The 22,993-nt window shown below is 40.0% G+C and overlaps 1 protein-coding gene across 1 annotated transcript in view; it reads right to left on the minus strand.

The window, feature by feature from the left end:
• ACTR3 (actin related protein 3) overlaps positions 1–21,549 on the minus strand; it is a 31,419-nt gene extending 9,870 nt beyond the window's left edge. Inside the window, exons 1-3 of the mRNA XM_030018051.2 lie at positions 21,346–21,549; positions 4,561–4,616; positions 235–359 (exon numbers count right to left, since the gene is read on the minus strand). Coding sequence (XP_029873911.1) covers positions 235–359; positions 4,561–4,616; positions 21,346–21,389 — 225 coding nt within the window. The 5' untranslated portion in view covers positions 21,390–21,549. The remainder of the gene's footprint in view (positions 1–234; positions 360–4,560; positions 4,617–21,345) is intronic.
• Positions 21,550–22,993: the final 1,444 nt, after the last annotated feature.

Here is a 22,993-nt window from a genome sequence, read left to right on the forward strand (position 1 = left end):
TCCTAGCCTCCCTTCACTTCAGAAGAAATACACATTCATGTACTGTTTTGCAAATTCCCACAGGCTCCAGAAGGTCAACAAAACTAATACCAAACCTTATTTTCCATTAAAACAGAGTTAATAAGAAAATAAGATTAAAGTTAACCAAAAAGCATTGTTAAGAAGCTGTTTACTGTATAGCTGATGCTTTCTGAAGAGTATTGGAAAATTATTTTAAAACATTTCTCTTAATACCTTGGTTGCATAAGTTGGTTTTTCTATTGCTTCATCCCCGATAAAGAAGTCTAAATCATCAACACCTTTCAAAACCCTCCTTTGTGCTTGATCGACCACTTTTGCTGATTCTTTGATAGCAATACCTTTAACAGAGAACAAACACAATAGCGTAGATCATATATCCTGCACTAAAAAGGAGAAAACCCCAACATTCAAAAATAGGAACACAAGGTAATTGTATTCATCCTTTGTTTCAGGCATAAGCACAGAAGAGCTAAATAAAACACAGATAATTTGAATTCCAATCATAGGTAAACAGAATTAGGATTTATAAAGTACAGACCCAAATACAGATTTAATTGTTAGACACTCAACATGCAATCAGGGAGATAAAATATAAAAAGAATCAATAAGCTAGGGTATCCCTACAGATCTCATCTTATTCAAAAGTGTGCTAATCTTCTGCACACTCAGCTAATAAAAAAGAAGAATGCAGTCATAGAAGTCGTATAAAGAACAAGAAAGAAAACATGTTGCCATTATATAAACAGATGTTTTACTTCACTTGCACCAATTTGATTTCTGGACATATTATGAAAGTGAGATATGGCACACAAAAGGGACTAAATAGCAACTAAGTAAGTAAATAACATGTACAAAAGAAGGCAGGAAGGAAGAAGTAGGAGAAAACGTAAGGCATACAGAAAAAGAAAATCAGACAGAAATAAAAGGAGTATTTTTAAAAGGACAGAAATTTGTATGGCCACATGATGCACCTTTAGAAGCTTCAAAACAGATTTTCACAAAGCCTATGTTTAACTTCTCCCTTTAAATCCTACTCCTATCTTATCATTAAGAATAGGATGGAGAATTTCATTTAAGAAAGACTATAAATCTCTTCCTTCACTTCAGGGAATAACTGGCAAAAGTTAAGAGCTTTATCTTGACAATTTATTCCTTCCAGGATAATTACTCATCATAAATAAAGAAGAAAATTTTTATCAGAAAAATACTGGCTAAGGCTAAACACACGATCAGTGATTAGATATCACAGGAACACAGATGTTCCCTTTTCTCATCTTTTGCATCAGCCTCCTGGCTACCAGGGTTGCAGCGCCAGCAATACCTGCTGTATTTTTTCAAGTCTTACTAATTGCCTTTAAATGCAATCCTTTACACAAACGACGAAATTCATATATATAAGAAGCATTAATATCAGCCTCAATTATTCAAAGGATGTAATCCACAAGCTCTTTCAAAGGCAGAATTATTTTCACCTTCAGTAAGAAGTTCTGTTTGCTCACAACTAAGATTAAAAAAAGTGATGAAAACAGCTGCTGCAGCCTCAAGCCCACCGGACACGGGGCAGCACAGGTATCGCATTTGGAAATCAATAGCATGCTAGGGTAAAGCACCGTTAGTTCACTGATGCTCCTCATAGTTCCCCCTTCTCTTCCCATAAAGAGCAACAAAAGCAGAGCTGTGCAGCCAGAGAAACTAAAAAGTTAAGCGTTGTGAAAGACTGAACAGGATTAAAACAGGAGACATTATTTTGAGCTCTTCAGGAAGAAAACTGAATCATACTGTAACTTCTGTAGCAGCTTACAGGACAGCAGAGAGGAAGCAAAAGGCTGGAGGAAGCCAAATACCATGGGGGGGGGTAAATAGGAAGTAGAAGCTAAAATCGTGGGGAAGGAGATGTCGCAAGGCCAGCGTTTGCTGCAAGTGAAAACAAGAATCTTGCCGAATATTTTTCAAGTCATCATTACAGAGCTTACACATTTTGGGAAATTTTTCTGTCCAGATGGGTGTTATCTTCAAGAATTTTCAACTAAAATACTATTTCTTGTCAGAGGATTATAGAAACTTTCAAGTCAAAGTGGTTCCACCCTGTTAAAAGCCTAAAACAAGAGCTCTCAATATTTTGCTGACCTTAACACTAGCCTGTTCAGTCCTGGTTTTGAAAGTCAGAAATGAGAAGGAAACAACCTGAATCAAGCATCATATCCTGAAAACACAAATGGGAAAATAAATCTTGCTGAAACCAGAGCTAGGCTGAAGATGGGCAGCACTCCAGTGGTATCTCAGAGCACTTGCCTTTGGTTTGCTTGGCACGAGAATTAAGAGCTTTTAGAAAACAGAGGACATACTTGCATCAAATCAATTACTCAACCCATTTTTTCTTCTTTTAAAGGTAAAGAAAGGGCCACCTAACACGTAAACTAACAAAGATAAACTGAAATAGATGACAAATCAACAGTACTACTGCATAATGGAAAGAAGTTGACTCCTATTTTAACATACAGACAGAAAAAAAGGATTAAGTGAATAAAAATCAGGCAAAATTAATGATCTGCTAAGATCTAAAAAGCAGCCAGGGAAGAAAGCAGTGAACCCACATCTCTTCAAAAAATTGGCCCAATATATTCTTATTTACTTCATTTTTCAAGCAAGCATTTAGCATCTCTACAGAAGCATATTCAGAATAAACTCAAGAACACAACATAAGGAGATAAAAATTTGTTAAGAGCAGGAGTGAATAAGATAAGCAGCAAGTGAACAAGGCAGAAGGAATGCTGCTCGAACCTGTTTTAACAGCAAACATTTTTCAGAGAATCAAATTGATAAAAATGCAACCACCATTGCTAGAAGTCAAAGGAGAAACCAAACCAATTTTTCCACTGGGGATAATATTAAGGAAACTAAAGACACCAAAGTGTTTTGAAAAGATCCACAGTTTTTTGTAACATTTTACTTTGAAACTAGGTACTGCTATACTCTATTTTAATTTCTCTAATGTAGATTACACCAGTACTATTTTATTTCATTTGAGGCTGAGGATTAATGCAAACTCATGCAGTTAGTGTAATTATCTAACTTGAATTACACTACAAATGAGAAAAATGCCTTTTTCATTAAGAGAATTGCAGTCAAGGACCATTTCAGCTGTAGGAGCATCTAGACTAGAGTGTTTGTTTGTTTTTTTAAATACACCACACTATATCAAAAAGCTGTCAAAAAATCTCATTTCCCCCCTTTCTCTTCTACTTTAATAGCAGCCCTGTTGTATAAATTTCTCTGCTTAATGATCTGACAGGTCATTTCATTCCCAGAATTTGTTTAAAGCATCATGATATCTCTTCTCTTTTTTTGGAAGAAGAAAGTGATTTTAAAAATAAATAAACAAAATCTGAAGATGTAGAAAAAGTATGTAAACTCCATCTATCTGAAATTAAATAAAATAACCATTTGCCCATTTTTAATTTAAATACTGCTACGAAGTTTAAAAAGCAATGTTAAGTTGTTTTCCAATGGTTCAGTAACTCTCTAAATCTAATTTTAAAACCAGTTTTTGCGTGAAAAACAAAACTGAGGAGTATATTTTATATGCCACTAAGATAAATGAAATGAAGTTCTTTTGGAAAACTAAACAAATTAAGAGCTACATATTAGAAGCCAATATAGAAGAGATTGAAAGGATTCTCTCACTTCTATGAAAACAGGAGAATGCATTAAGTGAATTAACCTTAGCTTTCCATGAAAATTGCTTTTTGAACCATGTTTTCTGGAAAAATTAACATAGAGCCTGAACTACCAAGTTTTATTTTACATTGACTGTGCTTAAGTATTATTAGTTCTAGCTCTTTTCCTGTGGCATTTACAAGGAAAACTGGGTGTACTAATTACTCCTTTTTACCAGGATGTAATACGTGATTACTTTGGCACAGATGAACAATGACAAAATGCAAAGTGGTGTAGGAGGTCAAAAGGTGAAGCATTTCTAAAGGAAGCTGAATGAGTTCCACTCTCTAGAGTAGAGCCATATCACTTTAACTGGGAGAAACAGTTCAGAACACAGGAAGCAAATAAATAAGCAATTTTACATGGGAAAAAAAAAATTAAATGTTTTCTTGTTCTATTTGCAAAACACAGTAAATTAACATAGCTGTAATAGTGAAAAATACCTGGCAAGTATAACGTTTTAAACCCTGAAAACAAACCATCCAATTTTTTTTTTTCTAGTTATAATCAACTAAAGTTTTACCTGATAAATCACTAATAGGGGAAGAACCTTCTAAAAAGTAAATATAGTCATGCTACTGTATTTTAATATGTTTTCAATTTCCAACAAATTAACGACACTTCAAATATTAGTATACTATTTTAATGAATGTATCTTTCTAAATTAAGCATCCATAGCAAAACAGAACAGAACCATGGTATCACTCTGTCATCACTCAGGTTTTTTCAAGTTACTCGTTTTTAACTGCTTTTTTTACACAGCATGTTATAGAAACTCTTAAGTGTAACTTCAGCACTCATACACAAGTAACAAATACTTACATGAAGGAATAATGAACTGGGGTTCAGTATTACCGGCATATCCAAGCTTTGTATACCTATTGAGACAAAAAAGGTTATGTTATAAGATTTAATACTACAAATACCAAAGACATCTCCCTCTTTTAATGAATATACCTCTCTTCCCATATCAAAAAGACCCACCGACTTTCCTTTAAAAAAAGCAAACAAAAAAAAAACCCAAACAAACAAAAAAAACCCTTAAAGAACTTCTCTTTTTTTAAAAAGATAAAACAATGCTCCCTACCACAAATCAAGCATCATTGTAACTTCTACTCAAGTAAAATTTTACTACAGAACACATAGTATGTAGTTCAATTTATCAAAGCTTAGGAGTGCAATTTAGAGTCAAAATAGTTCTCCCCTGCTCAGCAGTTAGCATTTCTATAGAAATATTTTCATATAAGTGTTAGTGGTAGAAGTGTTTTTGTAACTGCTATCTACAGGGGAAAAAATTCCCTTGCCCTCGGACTGCCAACCGGGCATGTGGCAGGGCTGGCCATCATTACTTCACAAGCATTTCTCAAGATGTACTATTGTAGGTGGCAGGTACTGACTTCTGATAATGACAGTGATAGCAAAAGAAATTCCATTTAACAAACAGAAAACAGTCTTGAAAATGTGTTTAATAAGACTAAGGAAAGCAAGAGGAGGAGAACTACACACCTTCACTCACCCAACTTCCAGAACGTACTATGGATATATACAGCATTTTCATTGTCATGATGTAAGAAAACCTAAGAAATTACCAATGTGTTCATGAAAAATAACTACAAAACTCACAGTACCAAAACTATCCAGCTGCTAGAAATGTTGCTACAAAATAGTTAACAGCAGCATAGGCAAATTCTAAAACATGTAGACCAAACCACACACTACATTAAAGAGATACAGCCTATGCACAAGTTGTTAACACAGACATGACAAAGTTCTCATTTTCTTTATACAGTCAGACAGCTGTACTAACTAAATTAGCACCATCAGCAAAAGCATGAAACACTGTAGTAGCACCTCTAGAATTTCAGCACTCTGATATAAACCTGAAAGATCTTAGGCGGTATAAGGCAGTACTAACTTTAACAATCCATAAATTTATGTCAATAACACAGCAAAATGCCTGGCAATAAATATAGGAAGAGGGTGGTTTTTACAGGCTAGAAGAGGAGTGCTGCTGCAGTAGGTTTTGCTGTGATGCTACTGATGCAGCGGTTCACAAGTTGCTCACATGTCCGCTAACGCCTACACAATTTCTATCGCTGACATTAATTACACACATTAGTGCTGGGCCAAGAGAAACGTATCCTCAAAAGGAAGGTATATTTCTCTCTAAATAACAAAGCAGTCAGCACAGGACCTCATCTAACACCAAAAATACTTCTCTTGCAAAGCATTTTTGAAGCTGTAAATCTGATCTTGTCTGTAACACACTGTAGCAGTTGACAGTAACCATACAAAAAAAAACTTGACTTCATGTTGATCAACAGGAATGTTTACTGAAAAAGAAAGCTTCACAGGCAAAGTAAGATAAATATGGAAAAAAGAAACTAAATATGAGAAAGAAATCCACACATCATGAAGAGATCAGCATTATGCACTGTATGTGCCTGAACTGAGGACACGCAACTCTGATTCTGCAGACTCAAGCTACAAGGGTTTTTTTATTTTCTTCTTAAATAGTTCCTAAAAGAAATATCAAAAATTCCACAAACTGGTGCTTCTATAACCTGTCATGCAGAATAAAACTGTTCACTGTATCTATATTGTTTTAAGAGGCTTTTAGTGCCACAAGAAAATTACTAAGAAAACCAGCAAGTACTGACTCACTCCCTCTACTCCCTCTACCTTCCCCTGCAAATCAGGAACTGTGGCACGTAGATTTTAAAGCTAAATCTACACAGGAACTTCAGAGCCCGAAGGCTACATAAACCTACAACTAGATCAGAAGTGCCTTAACAAGCAAAAAAGTTAAAACTGTTTGATTATGAAACTCAGTATTTCAAAGAAAACAAAAGCTAAACTGTTGCACATAACAGGCTGCTTAGCTGCTTGTGGTGTGGGAGACTGCCCAGCACACACACGCAGCCAGCAGACTGAAACAAAAACAGTCAAATGAAAGATGCATTTTACATAAAAAGACCATATTCAGACATAAAATCAGCATATATAAAAATACTGTGGCCTACTCAGCAAGAAGTTTCCTGAGTCATGAAAAAAAAAAAAAAAGTCACATTTTTAGGCTTCCAAAAAAGGGGGGGGAACCCCACATGGCTTCTGGTCTCTGAATATTAAAGTATTATATCAGCAAGTCTGCAATGTAGTCTCCAACACAATGCTTCACATCTCTAGTGTACCAAGACCTCCTTGCCACACTCTCCCTTCTGCATCAGGAATGCCACCACTGCTTGCCCATTGGTCAGTTAAAATGGAGTTTAAAAATGTGATAGGTGAGACAAAAAAGTAAGTTAAAAAATGAATAAAAGTTGATAAAAACCGTCAGTTCTCCAAATGCACAATCTAATAACAGTAGGGTTTTTTAAAAATTAACTTTTGCAAAGGTGAGGCTTTATTCAGACTGATCAGATCTATTCTACCATTGTCACTTGAAGCAAATATTTAAGTCACACACGAAAAAAACGATACCGTGGGCAAGCTAGATTTCACAAGTATACAGTTTCCACAAGCAGTTCATACAGGGCAAAGCATGTCTGACTAATGTATGATTCACAGGGGAACGAGGCACACCCTGTCTTCTTCAGAGCAGCAATCACTGCCACTACAGGAAAAAATCCTGATATTAAAGATATCATAAGGCAGTACTAATACTGGATCACAGTTTTCCACTAAATCACAGCTTGTCTTGCTTGCTAGATAGCACTGAAGAGTGGCAGGAGGGACTTCCATGGAGACAGGCAGGCACGTGTCATTTAATGAGACATGAACTCAGCTTTCCCACACTGAATTTGGGGCACTCAGCAGTAAGAGAGCAAGGCACTGCACAAATGGGTATAAAAGTATAAGCAGATTTCTATTAAAATCTGTAACACAGAACTGATTTACAAAATCCCAAAGGTGAAAACCTGAATTCAACCTTGATCATTCAGATGTTTTCCTTTATTTCTCCACATTCAGCTACCTGAAGTGTTTCTGTAAGCCTATTAGCTCATTTAAGTAGAAAAGGAGAAAAAAAACACCCAAAAAACAAGCATGGCAAAAAATTTTGTTGGATAACCAGGACCTTCAGATTTACTTTAGAATATAAGCTACAAAGTATCCAAAAGCAGTCCATAGAGTCTCAATAAATGTGTGCATATAGGTATATAGAGAACCATATACATACCCCCCCATACTATCTATCAATATACATATATATGGTGCTGGTATTCCCCAGTGACTTCCCCGCAACTTCTTCAAAAGGCAATGGGGTCTCACACACCATCCTCTGGCCTATGCAGATGTAACGATGTGACAAACAAAACACGATTTTTTTTGTAGGGGCCATTCATACCACAAATGGGGCGGCGGGAGCAACTAATGAAGGTTCCTTCTAAGATAACTCTACTAATCCACATGTCAACTATCAATGGAGAAATATCTCTAGTGTCACACCCTCAAACTCACACCCTGAAATTGCAAAGTGGCTGCGCACTGATCTGCCCGAAACATCTCGGGAAGGACAGCCAAAAGGCCTTCCACAATGTTCTCAACTGCACTAATGGGATTTCTTGTATGTGCTCTCTCACCTAGAATAGATGTTTCTGAGGCTATGACATGAAAGCAATGTCACTTGAAGGTTATTTACGTACTAGTCATGCAGACAATTTTAAAGCCAAAAGGAAACAGCACTTAGGATAAGAACTTCTAATGAGAATGTCATTAACAGAACCCCGCCTGCAAACCACAAACCATGACCATGCGCCTTTGCTCTACTTCTTTCCTGTCCACAACAGATGTCATTCTGTACATATTCTCCCAAGTTATACACCCTAGTTCTAGCACAACTGCAATTTTAACGAAAGGGTGACGAATAGGGGGACGACTGTTTCACGGGCAATCCATTTGTTTAGGTGCTCTGAGAAGTACAACAGAAATGGGATGGCCCAACACGAGTTGTATCCTTGTAATTGTGCTGACAGATCCATGCAAAGACACGAGTTAGCCAAGCACAAACAGAGAAAAGCACTAGAGGACAAATGTCACCTCATCTTCAACTTCTGTAGGGCAAATTCAGGTTACAGCCTACCCCTCAGCTACTCCTAATGACCTGGACTAAAAGCAATTTCATGCATAGGACACTTTTTTTTAAATGTACACACAAACAGGAATAAGATGTACCTCCAACACTGGCCCCACTGGAAAGACGCACTGCAACTTTAAAAGCAAACATACAAAGAAGAACCACTTTTCTGTGGGGAGAGAAGAGTTATGGGAGTGGGAGTAACAAACCTGAAACTCTCTGGAAAGAAAGTCAGGACTACACTGAAATCAAAATGGTCTCTTTCTGGTTTACTTTCAAGGTGCATAAAGTTAAAAACCCAAATATATATGTAGAGGGATATTTTTTTCAGGGGGCTTTTTTTGTCATTTTTGCTCATCCAACTGCTGTCTCTTCATGACCGTTCTGAATTACTGTATATCATCTGAGCCACAGCAATGCTGTGCAAGCTCTCACTCAAAATGCAACACATCCATTGCCTTGTATCTTACCTTGCAGATGCAATGGGCTTCCCAAATACAATAACCTGTACAGCATACATGTTAGCTTGTGTGTGTTAAGTCCTAAAATTCTGCTTTGGCACATACCACAGCCTGTGCACCAAGCCCAGCAAGGTTTCTCTAACTAAACACACCTCTGCATAAGTCCTATCTATGCAGAACCCATTCAAGGGGTCATGCTCCAAGCAGGTCTAACATTCAGTGATGAGATTAGGCTTTACAAAGTTAAACTGCATTTATTCTTAGAAGTAAACTGATGCTGCCTTTTTGCAAGGTGCCACACTTGCCCAGGCAGCAGGAGATCTGCAGTCCGTATTCTCTTCCATCCAAATGGGTTTAGAGCCAATCTCCTGTATTCCGTAAGAGCCTCTTGCCATTTGCTTATAAACTCTCCTGAGGCAAGAGTGCTTTGCATTTCTTTCCTGAAACCATGTGGAAAAGACTCCAAGAAACGAGGGCCAAAGACAAAAAGCAAGCTCATTACCCAGTAACCAGAACACACATCTTAAAAGAGGTACGATTAGAGTTTAGATCCCTACTCCAAAGACTGCTTAATTATTTTATTCCATGACCGTACAGGCATGGATGTAGATACATTAAAGACATGCTATGTACTGCTTCCTGGAAGAAATTCTGAGTTTTCCAAGTGATATTGTGCCAAGAGGAGTCAAAAATTATCACCACACATTAACAGCTGCACACAATGGCACACCGGCCATTTAAAAGAAACAGTAACAGTTGAGTGGTTTAAAAGAAGTAATTCCTGCTAATTTCTGAATGCAATACTGATACCAGAGCCCAGGAGTTTCAGGCCTGGAAATCATTATTTGATTAAACTATTTTCCTACAGTTTGAAATCAGATGCCCATGACGTGGAAATTTTAAATGCACCCTGGCATTTCTGTTGTCTTCCTTAGACAATTCCCACTCACACTAGCGTCTCCAAATCCTGTGCTGAGCAGCCAAATGCACCAACCTGGATTTCATTCCACAGCTTTCTGAAGCTCCTTCATGGGTCTAACCCAAAGAATTCAACTGAGAAAAAGGCTGCATGGGGCCATTTCTTCAGAACAACCAAGAGCAAAGAGAAACTCCAGAAACAGAGGCCTCAATTATGTAAAACAAAGAATAGTGAAGAATCTTATTAAGTCTGTTGCCTTTGCGCATCAATCGCCTTCATTTGCATGGTCTGCAAACCATCTCGCCATTTAAATCCAATCTCATAACCTCATTTCTCTCAAGACAACACAGCAGTGTATTCTCCATATATACTACTTGGACACCAGCAAGGACTGTTACAATATTTGTAAGTGAATCTGCTTGCTAAAATAAACTTTATCTATGCAGATCTCCTCCATCATAGCTTGACACTTTGCTACATAACAAGTTTTACAGAGAAACAGTTAAAATGATTGCACAAAAGAGTACTTCTCTTTAATATTTCCATTTATGACATTTCAAGCATTACTTATAAATTACTAAGTAACTAACATTATTATGAATGGCTCAAGATAAGAGATACAAAACCAAGAAAGGTTATTTTACAATTTCACAATTTCACAGTTTCACAGCAGGCGCCTGTGTGAAGGCATGCAAGGTAATGCAGATGCAACTTAAGTTCATTGAAGCATGTAAATTTTTTGTTACAGGTGTGCATACAGCAGCAAAATTCATTGCTGGCTAAGCTACCATAACTCTAGGAAAATTGTAATTAAGTGAGCAGGTTGTAGAAGGCACTACAGAGAAGCTCAGAAAGTGGGAAGATTCTAAGGAGGACACACACATGTGGTAATATATTCAAAAGGACATGAAATAAATCAAATGGGAAAAACTTCAAGTTTTTAAACAGAATGGAAAGGGATTCTGCTCTTCAATTCCCAGCTCCTTACAGATGGTCTGTCCATCAAATGCTTCATCAAAAAGCACTTAATATCCTTTCCTGTTTTAACTGAATAAATTCTACATAGACAGAATTTATAAGATACATACAGTGGTTTTACTGTCTGATGTCTTAAGATAATAAAACTGCTTTAAAAAGAAGTGGAAAACTTCTGAAAGATGGATCAGCCCTTAGTCTTCACACAGAGCCTCATGCTACTGAAAATCTGAACAGACCTTTGTTTTTATTTGTTGCTTTTCTTCTATAATCTTTCTTGTACAACGGATGAGACTGAAAAGCCTAGGGAGTATTTACTTTTCAAATCCCCATAAAGCGAAATAATAAGAAAATGGTGAGAGGAAAGCCATCCTGCCCCTTTAAAAAAGGTCCCAGCTCTAGCATCAGGTGCAAACTGGTTAAGCAGCAGCAGAAGTCCCCAAAGGAACTGATTATATTAGGAAAATGGGACTTGTATTAATAAATTAGTTTACTATCTCTTTTCAAACGTCCTTGATAAAACATAAGATAGCAAAAGACTTTGAAATGAGTCATGCTTTTCATATTTTTCTATCTTTAGCTAATATATATATTACCTTTTACCCATCACTAGTTTGCATTTTTAAATAGCAACTGCTTCTGTCAAGTTTTAAAACACTTGTTGATCAAAAATGTTTTAAGTCATCAATAGTGAAAGCCAAAGAATTAGCTCTATAAATGGAAAAAGCACACGAGATTAGAAGTGGTCTCAGATGAAGAATCTTGTTAAACTGTAGATGAAACACGTGAAGGGATAGTAAAAAGCAAATATTTCAATGACATACGGGACCCCTAGACACCAGAGATGTTACAAATCTGGCAGTCTGCAACCTTGGCCTTGGAAATAACTGCATTACTATGTATCTGAAACTATTTTCTTACAATATTTCCCCCGAAAAATATCAGTCCACTCCAACAAGAACTTTCACCTTGACAACAAATACTTCTTTGCCACATACTATAACTGTCACAGTAAAACAAACCATAAGCAGACTGAAGTGCCATGCAATTTGAAAAATGAGCTCAAAAGCAGCTTGGAAGACAAATGCTTCTAACATTTATTTCCCAAATAGGGAAAAAAAGCCCTCTATAAAAAGTTAACTTATCTTTAAAAGTATCTATATTGTTCTCTAGAATATTTATCCAGTGCTGCTTTTTATCAGCAGCTACATCTACAACTCAAAGCACAGACATGACTGTAATGCTTGCTACTAAAATCTAGCTAAAATGGGTGGCAAAAAAACGCAAAGTCATGGTCACAAATAGCCAGACCAGAAGCCTCCAAGTGCGTGACTAAGAGGAACATAGAGGCAATAGCAGCCTCTGCTACACAGCATTCAGAATAAATTAACACGCATTGTAATAACAGTCGCCAAGTGACAGTTTTTACACCAGTCTGGAGAACAGAGGAAGCTACCACATTGTGCAGCTTCTAATTTTACTAACATCTGGATGGAGTAGAAGAGACTCTACTTTCAAATTTGCTCTATGTTTACTTGCATCAAAACTTTCAAAAAATAAATAAATAAACAGCAGCACTGATAGCTTTACTCTGGTAAAGTTCTCTTCTCCTATAAGTAAACAGGAAGATAAGATGCATTTATTACCAAAAGACTCTAGCATATGATTGAGTCATGAAAAGCGTACTTAAACAATTAAACACAGGCTGGTTTTCAAGACTAACAAAATCCAGTTCAGGCATCCTGATTAAATTACCATCTAAATTTGTAATCCTAGTCAATTTTGTATTTGTAAAATCCATTTCAAATATTTAATGCTGACGTACTTTAACACAGAAAATAAAGTTAGCCTTCCTTTGACTACATCTTCCTCAAAGTAAGAAGAGCAAACAGCTTTGGATATTATCTTTGTATAATGAAAAGTAGTTTGTGTTGGCAAAAGCAGAATGCTCTCTTTTTACTTACTGCTTCCTTTGAGACTTCTAGACTAATTCCTTTTAACAAGTGTCTTAACAGCGCCTCTGTGTTACACCACACCCACACAATACTAACCTACACTGCTAGGTTTTTTTAATAAATTAAATATAAATTTTTATGCAAGTTTTCTGAGCATTTTCCACATCCTGACTACTCCATGTGATATTTCCAAATAATGAGAAAAGAATGCCCCAAAAGTTTGGAAGTCTGCATGACTAATTATTTAATAGTATAAATTACTTATTATGAGGGGGAGATTAATCTGGCAACCTTCTACATCATTTGCCCAAAATAAGGTGAACATTGCACAGACATTTAACAGGAAGAAAAAACCCAGGAGAATAGATTAACTATACATACATTTCAACAGATAAAACAAGGAGGGATCAATTGAATCAACAAATACATAATTTCCAAATAAACAAAATCTTTCACTTGAAGAAATGAAATAGGCAAAATCTGAGTCATATGATGCAGAGCCATAGCTGATATAAACGTGACTTAACTTGGAAGTTTTTCCAAACAAATGCAATACAGTGGCTAAAACTAAGTTATTCCACATTAAAAAAGTTGAGCGTTTGCCCTTACTATTTGCACAATTTCAGCACTTGAGAGCTCCAGCTCTGAACCAATAGCTAGTATGCTATCGTCCCGACCACACCAATCTGAGCAGAGGGTAAGACGAAACCGAATAGACAGAGCATGGACAGGAGAGAAGGAGCACGCAGCAGGCACTGCAGGAGACTCTCAGCACACTTCCAATCTGTCCAGCGCACTGGTTACCACTCCAGCAGTTCAGTAGGTAACCAAATGTCTTCCATCAAGAGCAGGCTTGCATTAAAACACCAGTTTATTTATTTATCATTTTACACCATGTTTCTAATAAAAGACAGCTTCCAATTAGAAACAGTTGTCTTGTAGAAAAAAATGCCCCACAAAGCTGTGGACAATACCATACCACTGAATTTTGTTTAGTATAAAAAGCAGGTCTCATTTAATAAGATCACAGAGATTTTGAAGTCTGACTACAAATATGCAAGCAGTCATGTTGTGAAAGCTCTTGCAGATGATAAACAGCATGATAAATCTAAGGCAAGTCATGACAAATAAAATGCTAATACTGAAAAAATAGGTAACAGACACTGCATCAACTAAAGAATTAAAATTTGGATTCATTCATTGATAGCAGGGTACAATCAAAATAAAGTATCAACAGACAACCTCCTGTCTGCATCTTGCTCTCTACAGACTGAGCATGCCAAAACACATCCTGTGCACAGCTGCAACCACTTGCAATGACCACAAGAGAATAATAAAGAGAAAAAGGAAACACCAGGGGAAAAAAAAAGAAAAAAAAAAACCAAACCTAAATTTATCCAGAGTTTTTCCATGTCTAGTCTTAAAAATGCAAACTCACAATCTGAACAAAAAGAGAAAAAATTTAATTATGTTATACCCTACATTAAGTCAGTGGATGAAATGATGACTTTTTCCATTTTGGATACAATCCTCCTTGACAACTGATTTAAAAAAAAAAAAAAAAAAAAGCAATATATCAGCACTAGCACTTGGAAAGGTCAGATGCTTCATCTTGATGGTTAAAATAATCCTGCTATGGACACTAACAAGTTCGCAGTTAAATTGGTATTTTTAAGCATCTACCCAAGGATGATTTTTGTTAGATTGGTACACCTAAATATATTTTAGTTCAGTGACTAAAACTAAAAAATTAAAGCAATAGAGGTTCCTTTTCCTACACAGAGCAGAAAAGAACTCGTGAATTTCATTAGGGACAAACTGAAATATGTTTTTCATTATTTTACCTTTGAATTTAATGTTTTCTCCTTAAAGTCTTTAAATTAAGAATGTTTGTCCAAAATTAAAGTTAAAAAAAAAGTTTGTTTGAAATTGTCAAAGCCTTTTTGCATTTCCCAAAGAAAGACTACAATGATGAAACTAAATGTTGAAACATCATGTTGAAACTTTTAAATTGCATGAACTAAAAGACCAACTGCAAACTTTCTTACATGTGCCTATAAAATAATACAGAGGATGGATTAGTACACAGGAACTTGTACAGTATTTCTGAACTCCTAGAAACTGTATTTTCAACTAATTTAGACAAGCAAATGTCCACCAGACTCGTGCAATCGACGTACTTTCTGGGCAGAACGTTGAAGCCAGGTACTTAACACCGACCAAGAAACAAGAAGGGAACCTGCCCTGTCCCACCCACGCACACCCGCAACCCCTACCCTCCCTCAAACCTTTCCTCACTACCAAGGCCGTTCCCTGGCCTCAGTGACTGCGCAAGCTTCCCATGCACACTTCAGCAGGAACTGATGTCAAGTGTAAGTGGGACACGGGAAAAGAAAAGCAGAAACAGAAGGACTGGAAGGTGCCGTGCATCTTGGATGGCTTCTGACGTGCATTCAAATAAGATATAAACTGATTCCTATAGTGGAATTCCAAAATACACATATATGTGTGTGTGCATAGGAATATATATATATATTCCTAATTGAATTCCTATTATTCCTCATTATATTGTATGCTTTGTGCGTTTAGTGTTACAACATGGACTGTGATGTATTAGAATCATTTAAAAGACACAAGATACCACAGACCATCATGGGTCTTCAGAAACTATTTGCAATGATTTTAAAAATTTAGTAAACCACAATTCTCAATCTAGCACAACTCCTTTTTCCACGTTAAGGATGAAGTATTTCCCCCTCCCTCCCTAACCAATTCAGCTACTGGCAAGCCAAAGATACTCTTAAAATCCTGGAAGAGTATTTTTTCCATATTCCATCAAGGAATTATTTTGTTCATGCTTTCCATACTGAAAAATTCCTTCTGGGATGACACAACATAGAGGAAATTCATCCCAAAAGAGAACATTTTCATGAACGCTGGAACCCAGAAAAGGTCATGACAAGATATCCAGTTTAAATATTAACTGCAAGAACATCACAGGACTGAAATATTTATACTAAATGGAAGTTACGATTTGAAAGTCTGTGGAAATAACCCATGTCTGGAACATTAGGAAAGAAAAATCATTTCAAGGTCCAGTATAAGATACTAAAAAGTTGCAGAGCAAACAAAATAGAGGCTGTTACTTCCCCTTACCCTGTTTTTATAGCACTGGATTTCTCATCTCACATATCTTTGCTGTCTATTGAAAACTATTAGCTTTTCATGGATCTTGTACTTACTTACACTACACATCAAAACCCACAAGAGAAACAGAACAACGTAATCCTGTCATAACTTCTCACATCAGAAGACACTCAGTCCATAAATACTTTGCTCTACTTAAGAGCATGAAGCTATACAGGTGTTGCATGAAGATTAACTAGAGAAGTAGGGTTTGTATAGAAGTCCCCCAACGCAAAGCTCACTCCACTGTGCACACCACCTGAGCACCAGCCAACTTCAGCTTCTCCCGAGGTTTCACTTGCCCAAGTTTATCCTTCCTTCTTTTACAGCAGAACTGGTTATAGAAATTGAACAGCCAAGAAACTCTCAGAGATATATGTGACTCATTCCAAAGAGTCCAGCTTGCAACTTCATGCCGAGAAAGCTTGGAAATCCTGAGCAGCCTCAATTTTCCAGGCTCTCAGCTCAGAGGAAACCCAGACTGCCGGGAGGTGTCGAGGGACTCTTGTGCTCCCATCACAAACAGCAAGTCTTTCTCCAGCCAACTGTGAAACCCTTAATTCTCCCCTAGTATTCAGGAAAGAAGTAGTTAAAAAAAAAAAAAAACCACAACCCAAACACATCCATTCTTGTAACCTTTGTAAGGGAAGTGAAAAAGGGGCCTCGCTTGGCATATGAGAGGAGATATAAGAAAGCAAGATGCGAGACAACAGTTTTTCCACACAATCACATAACCAATTTACTCAAGAAAAGGCTAACCAACATACATGATCCTACCAAGAAAAGACTCAGGTACATTAGAGAATCTCATCACCAGTGACACTCAAGTATTGAACGGATCCACCTGAAAGCCACAGAAAAATGGCACGCAAGCCTATAGAAACAGAAAGCCTAGGTGTAGAAAATACAAATAATTTTCTTTAAATCACTTTCATCGCTAAAATTAAGTTCTCATTTTGGAACTGCAGTAGGTTACACAGCCACTTACTTCAGCTCAGCTGAAGAGCCATTAATTTGAACACTTGCAATTATGTGCCAACCCAGAAGAGTTAATTCAGTGTTATACAAGTTTATACTAAGAAAAAAAAAAAAAAACAAAAAACGCATTCACACAGAAAGACACAGCTAAAATCTACTTGTCAACCTAATCAAGCTAAATTCTGAAGTGGCGTAGGAAGAGCTTTTAATCATGACTTGCAGGCTGTACTGTGCTCGCCTGTAGAACAGGCAGCAAGAACTATTCAAATACCCAAAAGGCACAGAGCAAAAGACTGCAGCCTACGGAGATTAAAAAATGAGTAAGGGCATTTTTCTTTCTTTGGTCTGTTGTTCATATACTTTATGGAAATAATTCCATGTTATTTTTATTTTTTGTATTTTTATTTTAAAATGCATGTAATCCTTAGATACACCACAGTCTGAAGTAAGTCTCATTCACAGCATACATACTAAGTTAGCGAACATCATAAAAATCTACCAGTGTTTGAAAGATATGAAGAAAACAGCACACAGGTGCTACTTCATAGCTCATTGTTGAGGGACATGGTACCCACATTTTCTGGAAAGAAGGGAAGGAAAGGGGCTCAGCAGCCAAGTGAAATCGAATTCAGTATTAACATAGACGAAGATTTCCTGACAATAAGGTCCACAATGCTGTTTTATAAATTTCCCAATAAAACAACAATATACTTAAAACTAAACCAAACAATGCTATCAATTAGAAAAAGGAATAATCCTGGTTTTAACAATCGTGTTAAATTAACTGAGCTTTTCAGATTTTTCATTTCCATGTGTGTAGTGTAATTAAGAGGACACTGCTTCAGACAAGTAGCTTTTTTAAACCACAATTAAGTATCTACCTGCTCTTACTAGGTATCAGTTACCTTACTTTCCAGATACCACATTTGCTTAAGCAAAGAATTCAAATTTCAAGATAACAAATGTAACACTGGAAGAATTTTTGCTGCACCCATAATCTGATTGCCATGTCACTGACTTCACCCATTTGCCAGCTCCAGCTGTATGACAGGTACTTGGATGACCCCAAAAATGTTTGACTAACCTGTTAAAACCTCAAATGACAGGGATCACATGATCTCCCCAACCTCTTCTGTGCTTTGGTCTCTCTATGCTTTGAAAGGGGTTCTTAAAATTTATCTAATCTGTGCAGGCTGATGCTGAAAAAGCACAACTCCGCCACCTTTCCCACCCATCTCTTCCCCCTCGATCTCAGCTGGCAAAAAGGAACACACACACAAAAAAACCCCACTCAGATTAACAAACTGAACCTGTGGCTACAGGCACAAGACATGTAGGAAGACACCCTTAATACCTCTCCTACATCTGCCCTTTTGCTGATTAAGGTAAATTCTCCTCGGACTGTAAATTAATTATCATCCTCTCCCTCTAAAAAAACCCTACTTACTGGAAAGTTTGTGCAGTTTTAAAGCCTTGCCTGTTCTAAACAAGGCAGTTCCTTTCAAGCTTTCTGCTTTGGTTGTATTTTCGAAACCTCTCTTTTCCTCTTTTCAGGGGCTATCTTTAATTTGTCTGCTTGCTTTCATTTTGGTAGACAAGACAGTACCCTAGGTGAGACCTCAACTGATCTGCATGGAGCACAAGGCTGACATAATTTATGTGCCATGTTCTCACTTATATACACAAAATGAGATGGGCTGGCAGGGCTGCACCAATTAAAAAAAAAAAAAAAGCAGCTATGAACATGATTATGCTATCACATCCCACTGCATTACTACCCACCTGCTCCTTATCTCAAGTATTAGGTTTTCCCCTTTGTAAATTCACCACTTTATACCTTTGCCTACTGAAATCAATGAATTCCAACACCAACGCTCTGTAATGTTTCCAATGCTAAAAATCTTTGCCCCCAGTTTCCTGAAGCAGAACTTCAGGGAAGAACAACCTCGGACTATGAAGTGCACGGAAAGAAAAAAGCCTGGAGAGCAGAATAGGTTGGACTGTGTTTTAAAAAAAAAAAAAAAAAAAAAAAATACAGGTGTACAATAAAACAGTATCTTAGAGAGATCTTTGAAGACCAGAGGGAAATAAATAAATAAAACGGGAGCAAGAGTTGGTTAACATCATATTCAAGAACCTTACAGAGTATGCCCTGTGCACTGAACTTGATTAATGGAGAACTTGCACACAGATCTTCCCCAAGAACATTTAACACTCAGGTCCCTCTGTATGCCTCTCACACTAAAAAGACTAAGTTGTTTCTTACACAGCTACATGCTAGCATGCTGTTCCTGCTTGGCATCACTGAAATCTCTAAATGAATCTCTCTACTCCAGTGGTCACAACCTATATTTTGCAAACCTATAAAGTCAGTAATTATGTCTTTAATGGGACTACCTGCAATGCACAAACATGTGGGATGGGAAAAAGCCTCTAGTGGCATGCAGCAGATTACATTACAGATCTTTTGTTTTGAAAGATTAACAGTGCATATACACATCATGTTAAACTCACGTATGCTTCCATTACACTCAGCTACACACTCTCACTCCTGCTGTACTAACCTTCCTTCATCCCACAAAATTCAAGGTTTTAGTTCTTGCTCTAACTACAGGTATGACTTCTTCATACAACTGTTAAACATGCAGACATTATAGACACATATATACCTGCTCTTCCGAAAGACCAATTTATTAATGTCCTACACCAAATAGATTCTCTTGAAGGGAAGATGAGCATGTGCTTTCAAAAAAACAAGTGCCTGGATTTCAAAAGAACATGCCCTTTCAGAAGAGTACTGTAAATACCTGTACATATAGCGCATTCATTGAGAAATTTCTTTGATTACTTTTAGCAAGATGGACAAGAAGTGAAACCAAAAGATGAGTTAAAGAATCTGCACGCCATCAGCAGTAGCTAAAGAGGAAGGGCCTTGAAAATACACCAGTACTTTCCAATGAAAAACTGATACATAATGCCTAAAATGAAATATTTCGTCTTAAAAATCACACCGCAGACAGCAGGTCACAGAGCGGTTTTCACTTCCTGAGCGTGCTCCTGCAAGCGGTACCACGGAACCCTTCCAGGTCGGCTTCCTACAGACACCTCTAAGGGCTCGCTCCCCAACCCAAAGCCTCCAGGAGCCATGCCACGGCGGAAAAGGGAGTCTGAATCCCGAGGGCCTTCTCCCGAATCACTTTTTATGCCATGTGTCACTGGCACCGCATTCTCTTCATCATCTGGTAGCTGCTAAACAAAAAGAAGAGTTTCTAAAACGGATTTGGTTCAGGTTTGACACTGAAAACTGCCTTATAAGGTATAAAAGCCCGAAAGCAGGAAGAGGCTTTGACAAAACTAAGGAAGTTCCTCTGCGCTTGCTCCATGGAGGGGGAGGGGTTTTTTCCTTCCACAGAGAGAAGTAACACAGAATAAATGACATTATCCGCATATTAAAAAAAAAATTAAAAATAAACGCATAAGAGCCCCCCCCAGACGGCACCCGACGGAGCGGTGACTCCTCCACGCGAGGGCATTTCAGGAGCTCGCCGGCAGCCGCACGATGATTTCCCCGCTCGCCGCCCCCGGCTCCGGCAGCCGCGCAGGGTCCCCCCGCGCCCCGGCCGAGGAACCGAAGGCGGCTGCTCCGAGCGGCCCCGGCCGGCGGGGCGGCCCGAGGGCTCGGCGAGGGCGAGCCGGGGGGGGGAGCGACCGGCGCGGCGCCGGTGCGACCCGGCTGCCGGAGGCGCGGACTGACGGCGGGGGAGCGGGGCCGCGCCGGGACACCCCGCCCCGCCGGGCGGCCGCGAAGGGCCCGACGGAGAGAGCGAGGGGAGGGGAAGGGAAGGCTGCCGGCTGCTCCCCACGACCCGGCCCGGCCCTCCCGCTACCGGCACCGCGGCGACCCGGGCGCGGCTGCCCTGCCCTGCCCGGCTCCGGCCCCGCCGCGGGCAGCGCGACCCCCGCCGCCATCTGCAGCAGCGGAACCCGCCCGGCTCGGCCCGGCCCGGCCCCGCCCCGGGCGGCACCGAGCTGTCAGCGGCCGCCCCGGCCGTCGCTCACCCCGTGCCGCAGTCCACCACACAGGCCGGAAGCCGCCCTGCCATGCTCCTCGGTAGCGGCGGTGCTGGGGACGGCGGGCAGCCCTGGGCGCGCTCCGGCTGGGCTCGGCGGCGGGGAGTGAGGGCACTTCCGCAAGGCGGGCGCTCCCTCCCCCGCCCGCTCCCTCGCAGGCACGGCCCGGCGAGCCCAAGATGGCTGACCCGCCCCTCCCTGCGCGCGGCGGCGAGGGCGGGCGCGACAACCCCAGCCCTCGGTGACGTCCGATCTCGCGGCCTCGCCCCTGCGAGGCGGTGCAGAAGCGGAGCGGGCGGGAGGGCGGGTTCCTGCCCAACCCCCGCCCCGCCAGCCGCCGGCCTCCTCAGGGGCGGCGAGCGAGCGCGGCTGGCTGGGGTAGTATTGTAACGCTGAAAACCTGAGGGAAGACGGGGCGAGGGGCTGTGAGGTGCCAGGAGGGTGCTGAACGTGACGAGGGGACGACTTCCTGCAGGCCCTGCCGCTGAGGGGCCGAAAGCCCTCCCCAGAAAACCTGTCACCGAGGGGGAGACGCAGGAGGCCACGCTCCTCCTGGTGCTCGTTGGCTTTGCCAGACACTAGTTGAGCTGGCGAACGAAACGCCTGCTGGGGAAGGCACCCCACAGCACCAGCCCTGGGCAGCCCAGCCTCCCTGGAAACCCGGTTCCCCTCAGCTGCATTGAAGGGAAACCCTCCAGCCCGTCTCAGCCATAGATCTCCACAGGAGCACTGAACCCACACCCCACGCTCCCCACCCTTTAAAATCCTGCAGCCTGAGGCGGGGTGGTGTGCTGCTGCCAGGCCAGCCGAGCAAAAGGCTTTTCCCAGCCTCCCGCCAGCGCTGGCCGCCCGCCCGAACGCTGCCTGTGCCACCATCTCTGTGCCACGCTCCCACATAAATGGAGGAAACCCGTGTGGCCCTGCCCCGATCGGCTGTCCCAGCACACCCACCGATGGGATCGGTGGCATCCATCGCTGCTTGGGTTTAGCCATAGGCCCCCGTCCTCCTTTTGGAGGATTTTTGGTTCCAAAGGGGGCAAGGGTGTGTGCTGTTGGGGCTCTGGCATTCAGCTGGATAAAGTAAAAAAAAAAAAAAAAAAACTGTTCAAGGGCTTGCTCTTTTCTTTCTCTCTCTTTCCACCTTTCACAGCCCTTCAGGCTTTGAAGGACAGATTGCTGTGTCCACCAGGCCTGGCCCAGTTCTTGCCCCATGGTGTACTGTAGCCACACGCTATTTTTTCTTTGTTTTCAAAGTATTTTGATGTCTTAACAGTCCTGGTATTGGGGCTTTCAGGTATTTTCAGTCCTTTGCTTGCTGCTACGCTTTAGCAATGTGAGGATGAAATGAAAGCTTCGTGGTACAATCCAATGTCACACTGAGGACAAATTTGGTAGTCCATCAAAAAGAGTAATTGCCAGGGTTCAGCCTGCACTAATGGGCCTTAATGGCCATAATCAGCCTCACCTGGGGCCTCCACCCCACACTCCCTGCCCAAGGACACAGGAGACCCATTTAAGCTCAGCCCTGGGCCCTCAGTTTTTGTCTAAATTATGCTGTAGGTGTGTGTTGTCTTAGCCTTGCTTTCTGGCTTGATATTAGACTTGCCTTGTCGCTATGGGCCTCCTTGGTTACCAT

The sequence above is a fragment of the Aquila chrysaetos genome, chromosome 6 (genome assembly GCF_900496995.4).
Source record: "Aquila chrysaetos chrysaetos chromosome 6, bAquChr1.4, whole genome shotgun sequence".
NCBI lineage: Eukaryota > Metazoa > Chordata > Aves > Accipitriformes > Accipitridae > Aquila > Aquila chrysaetos.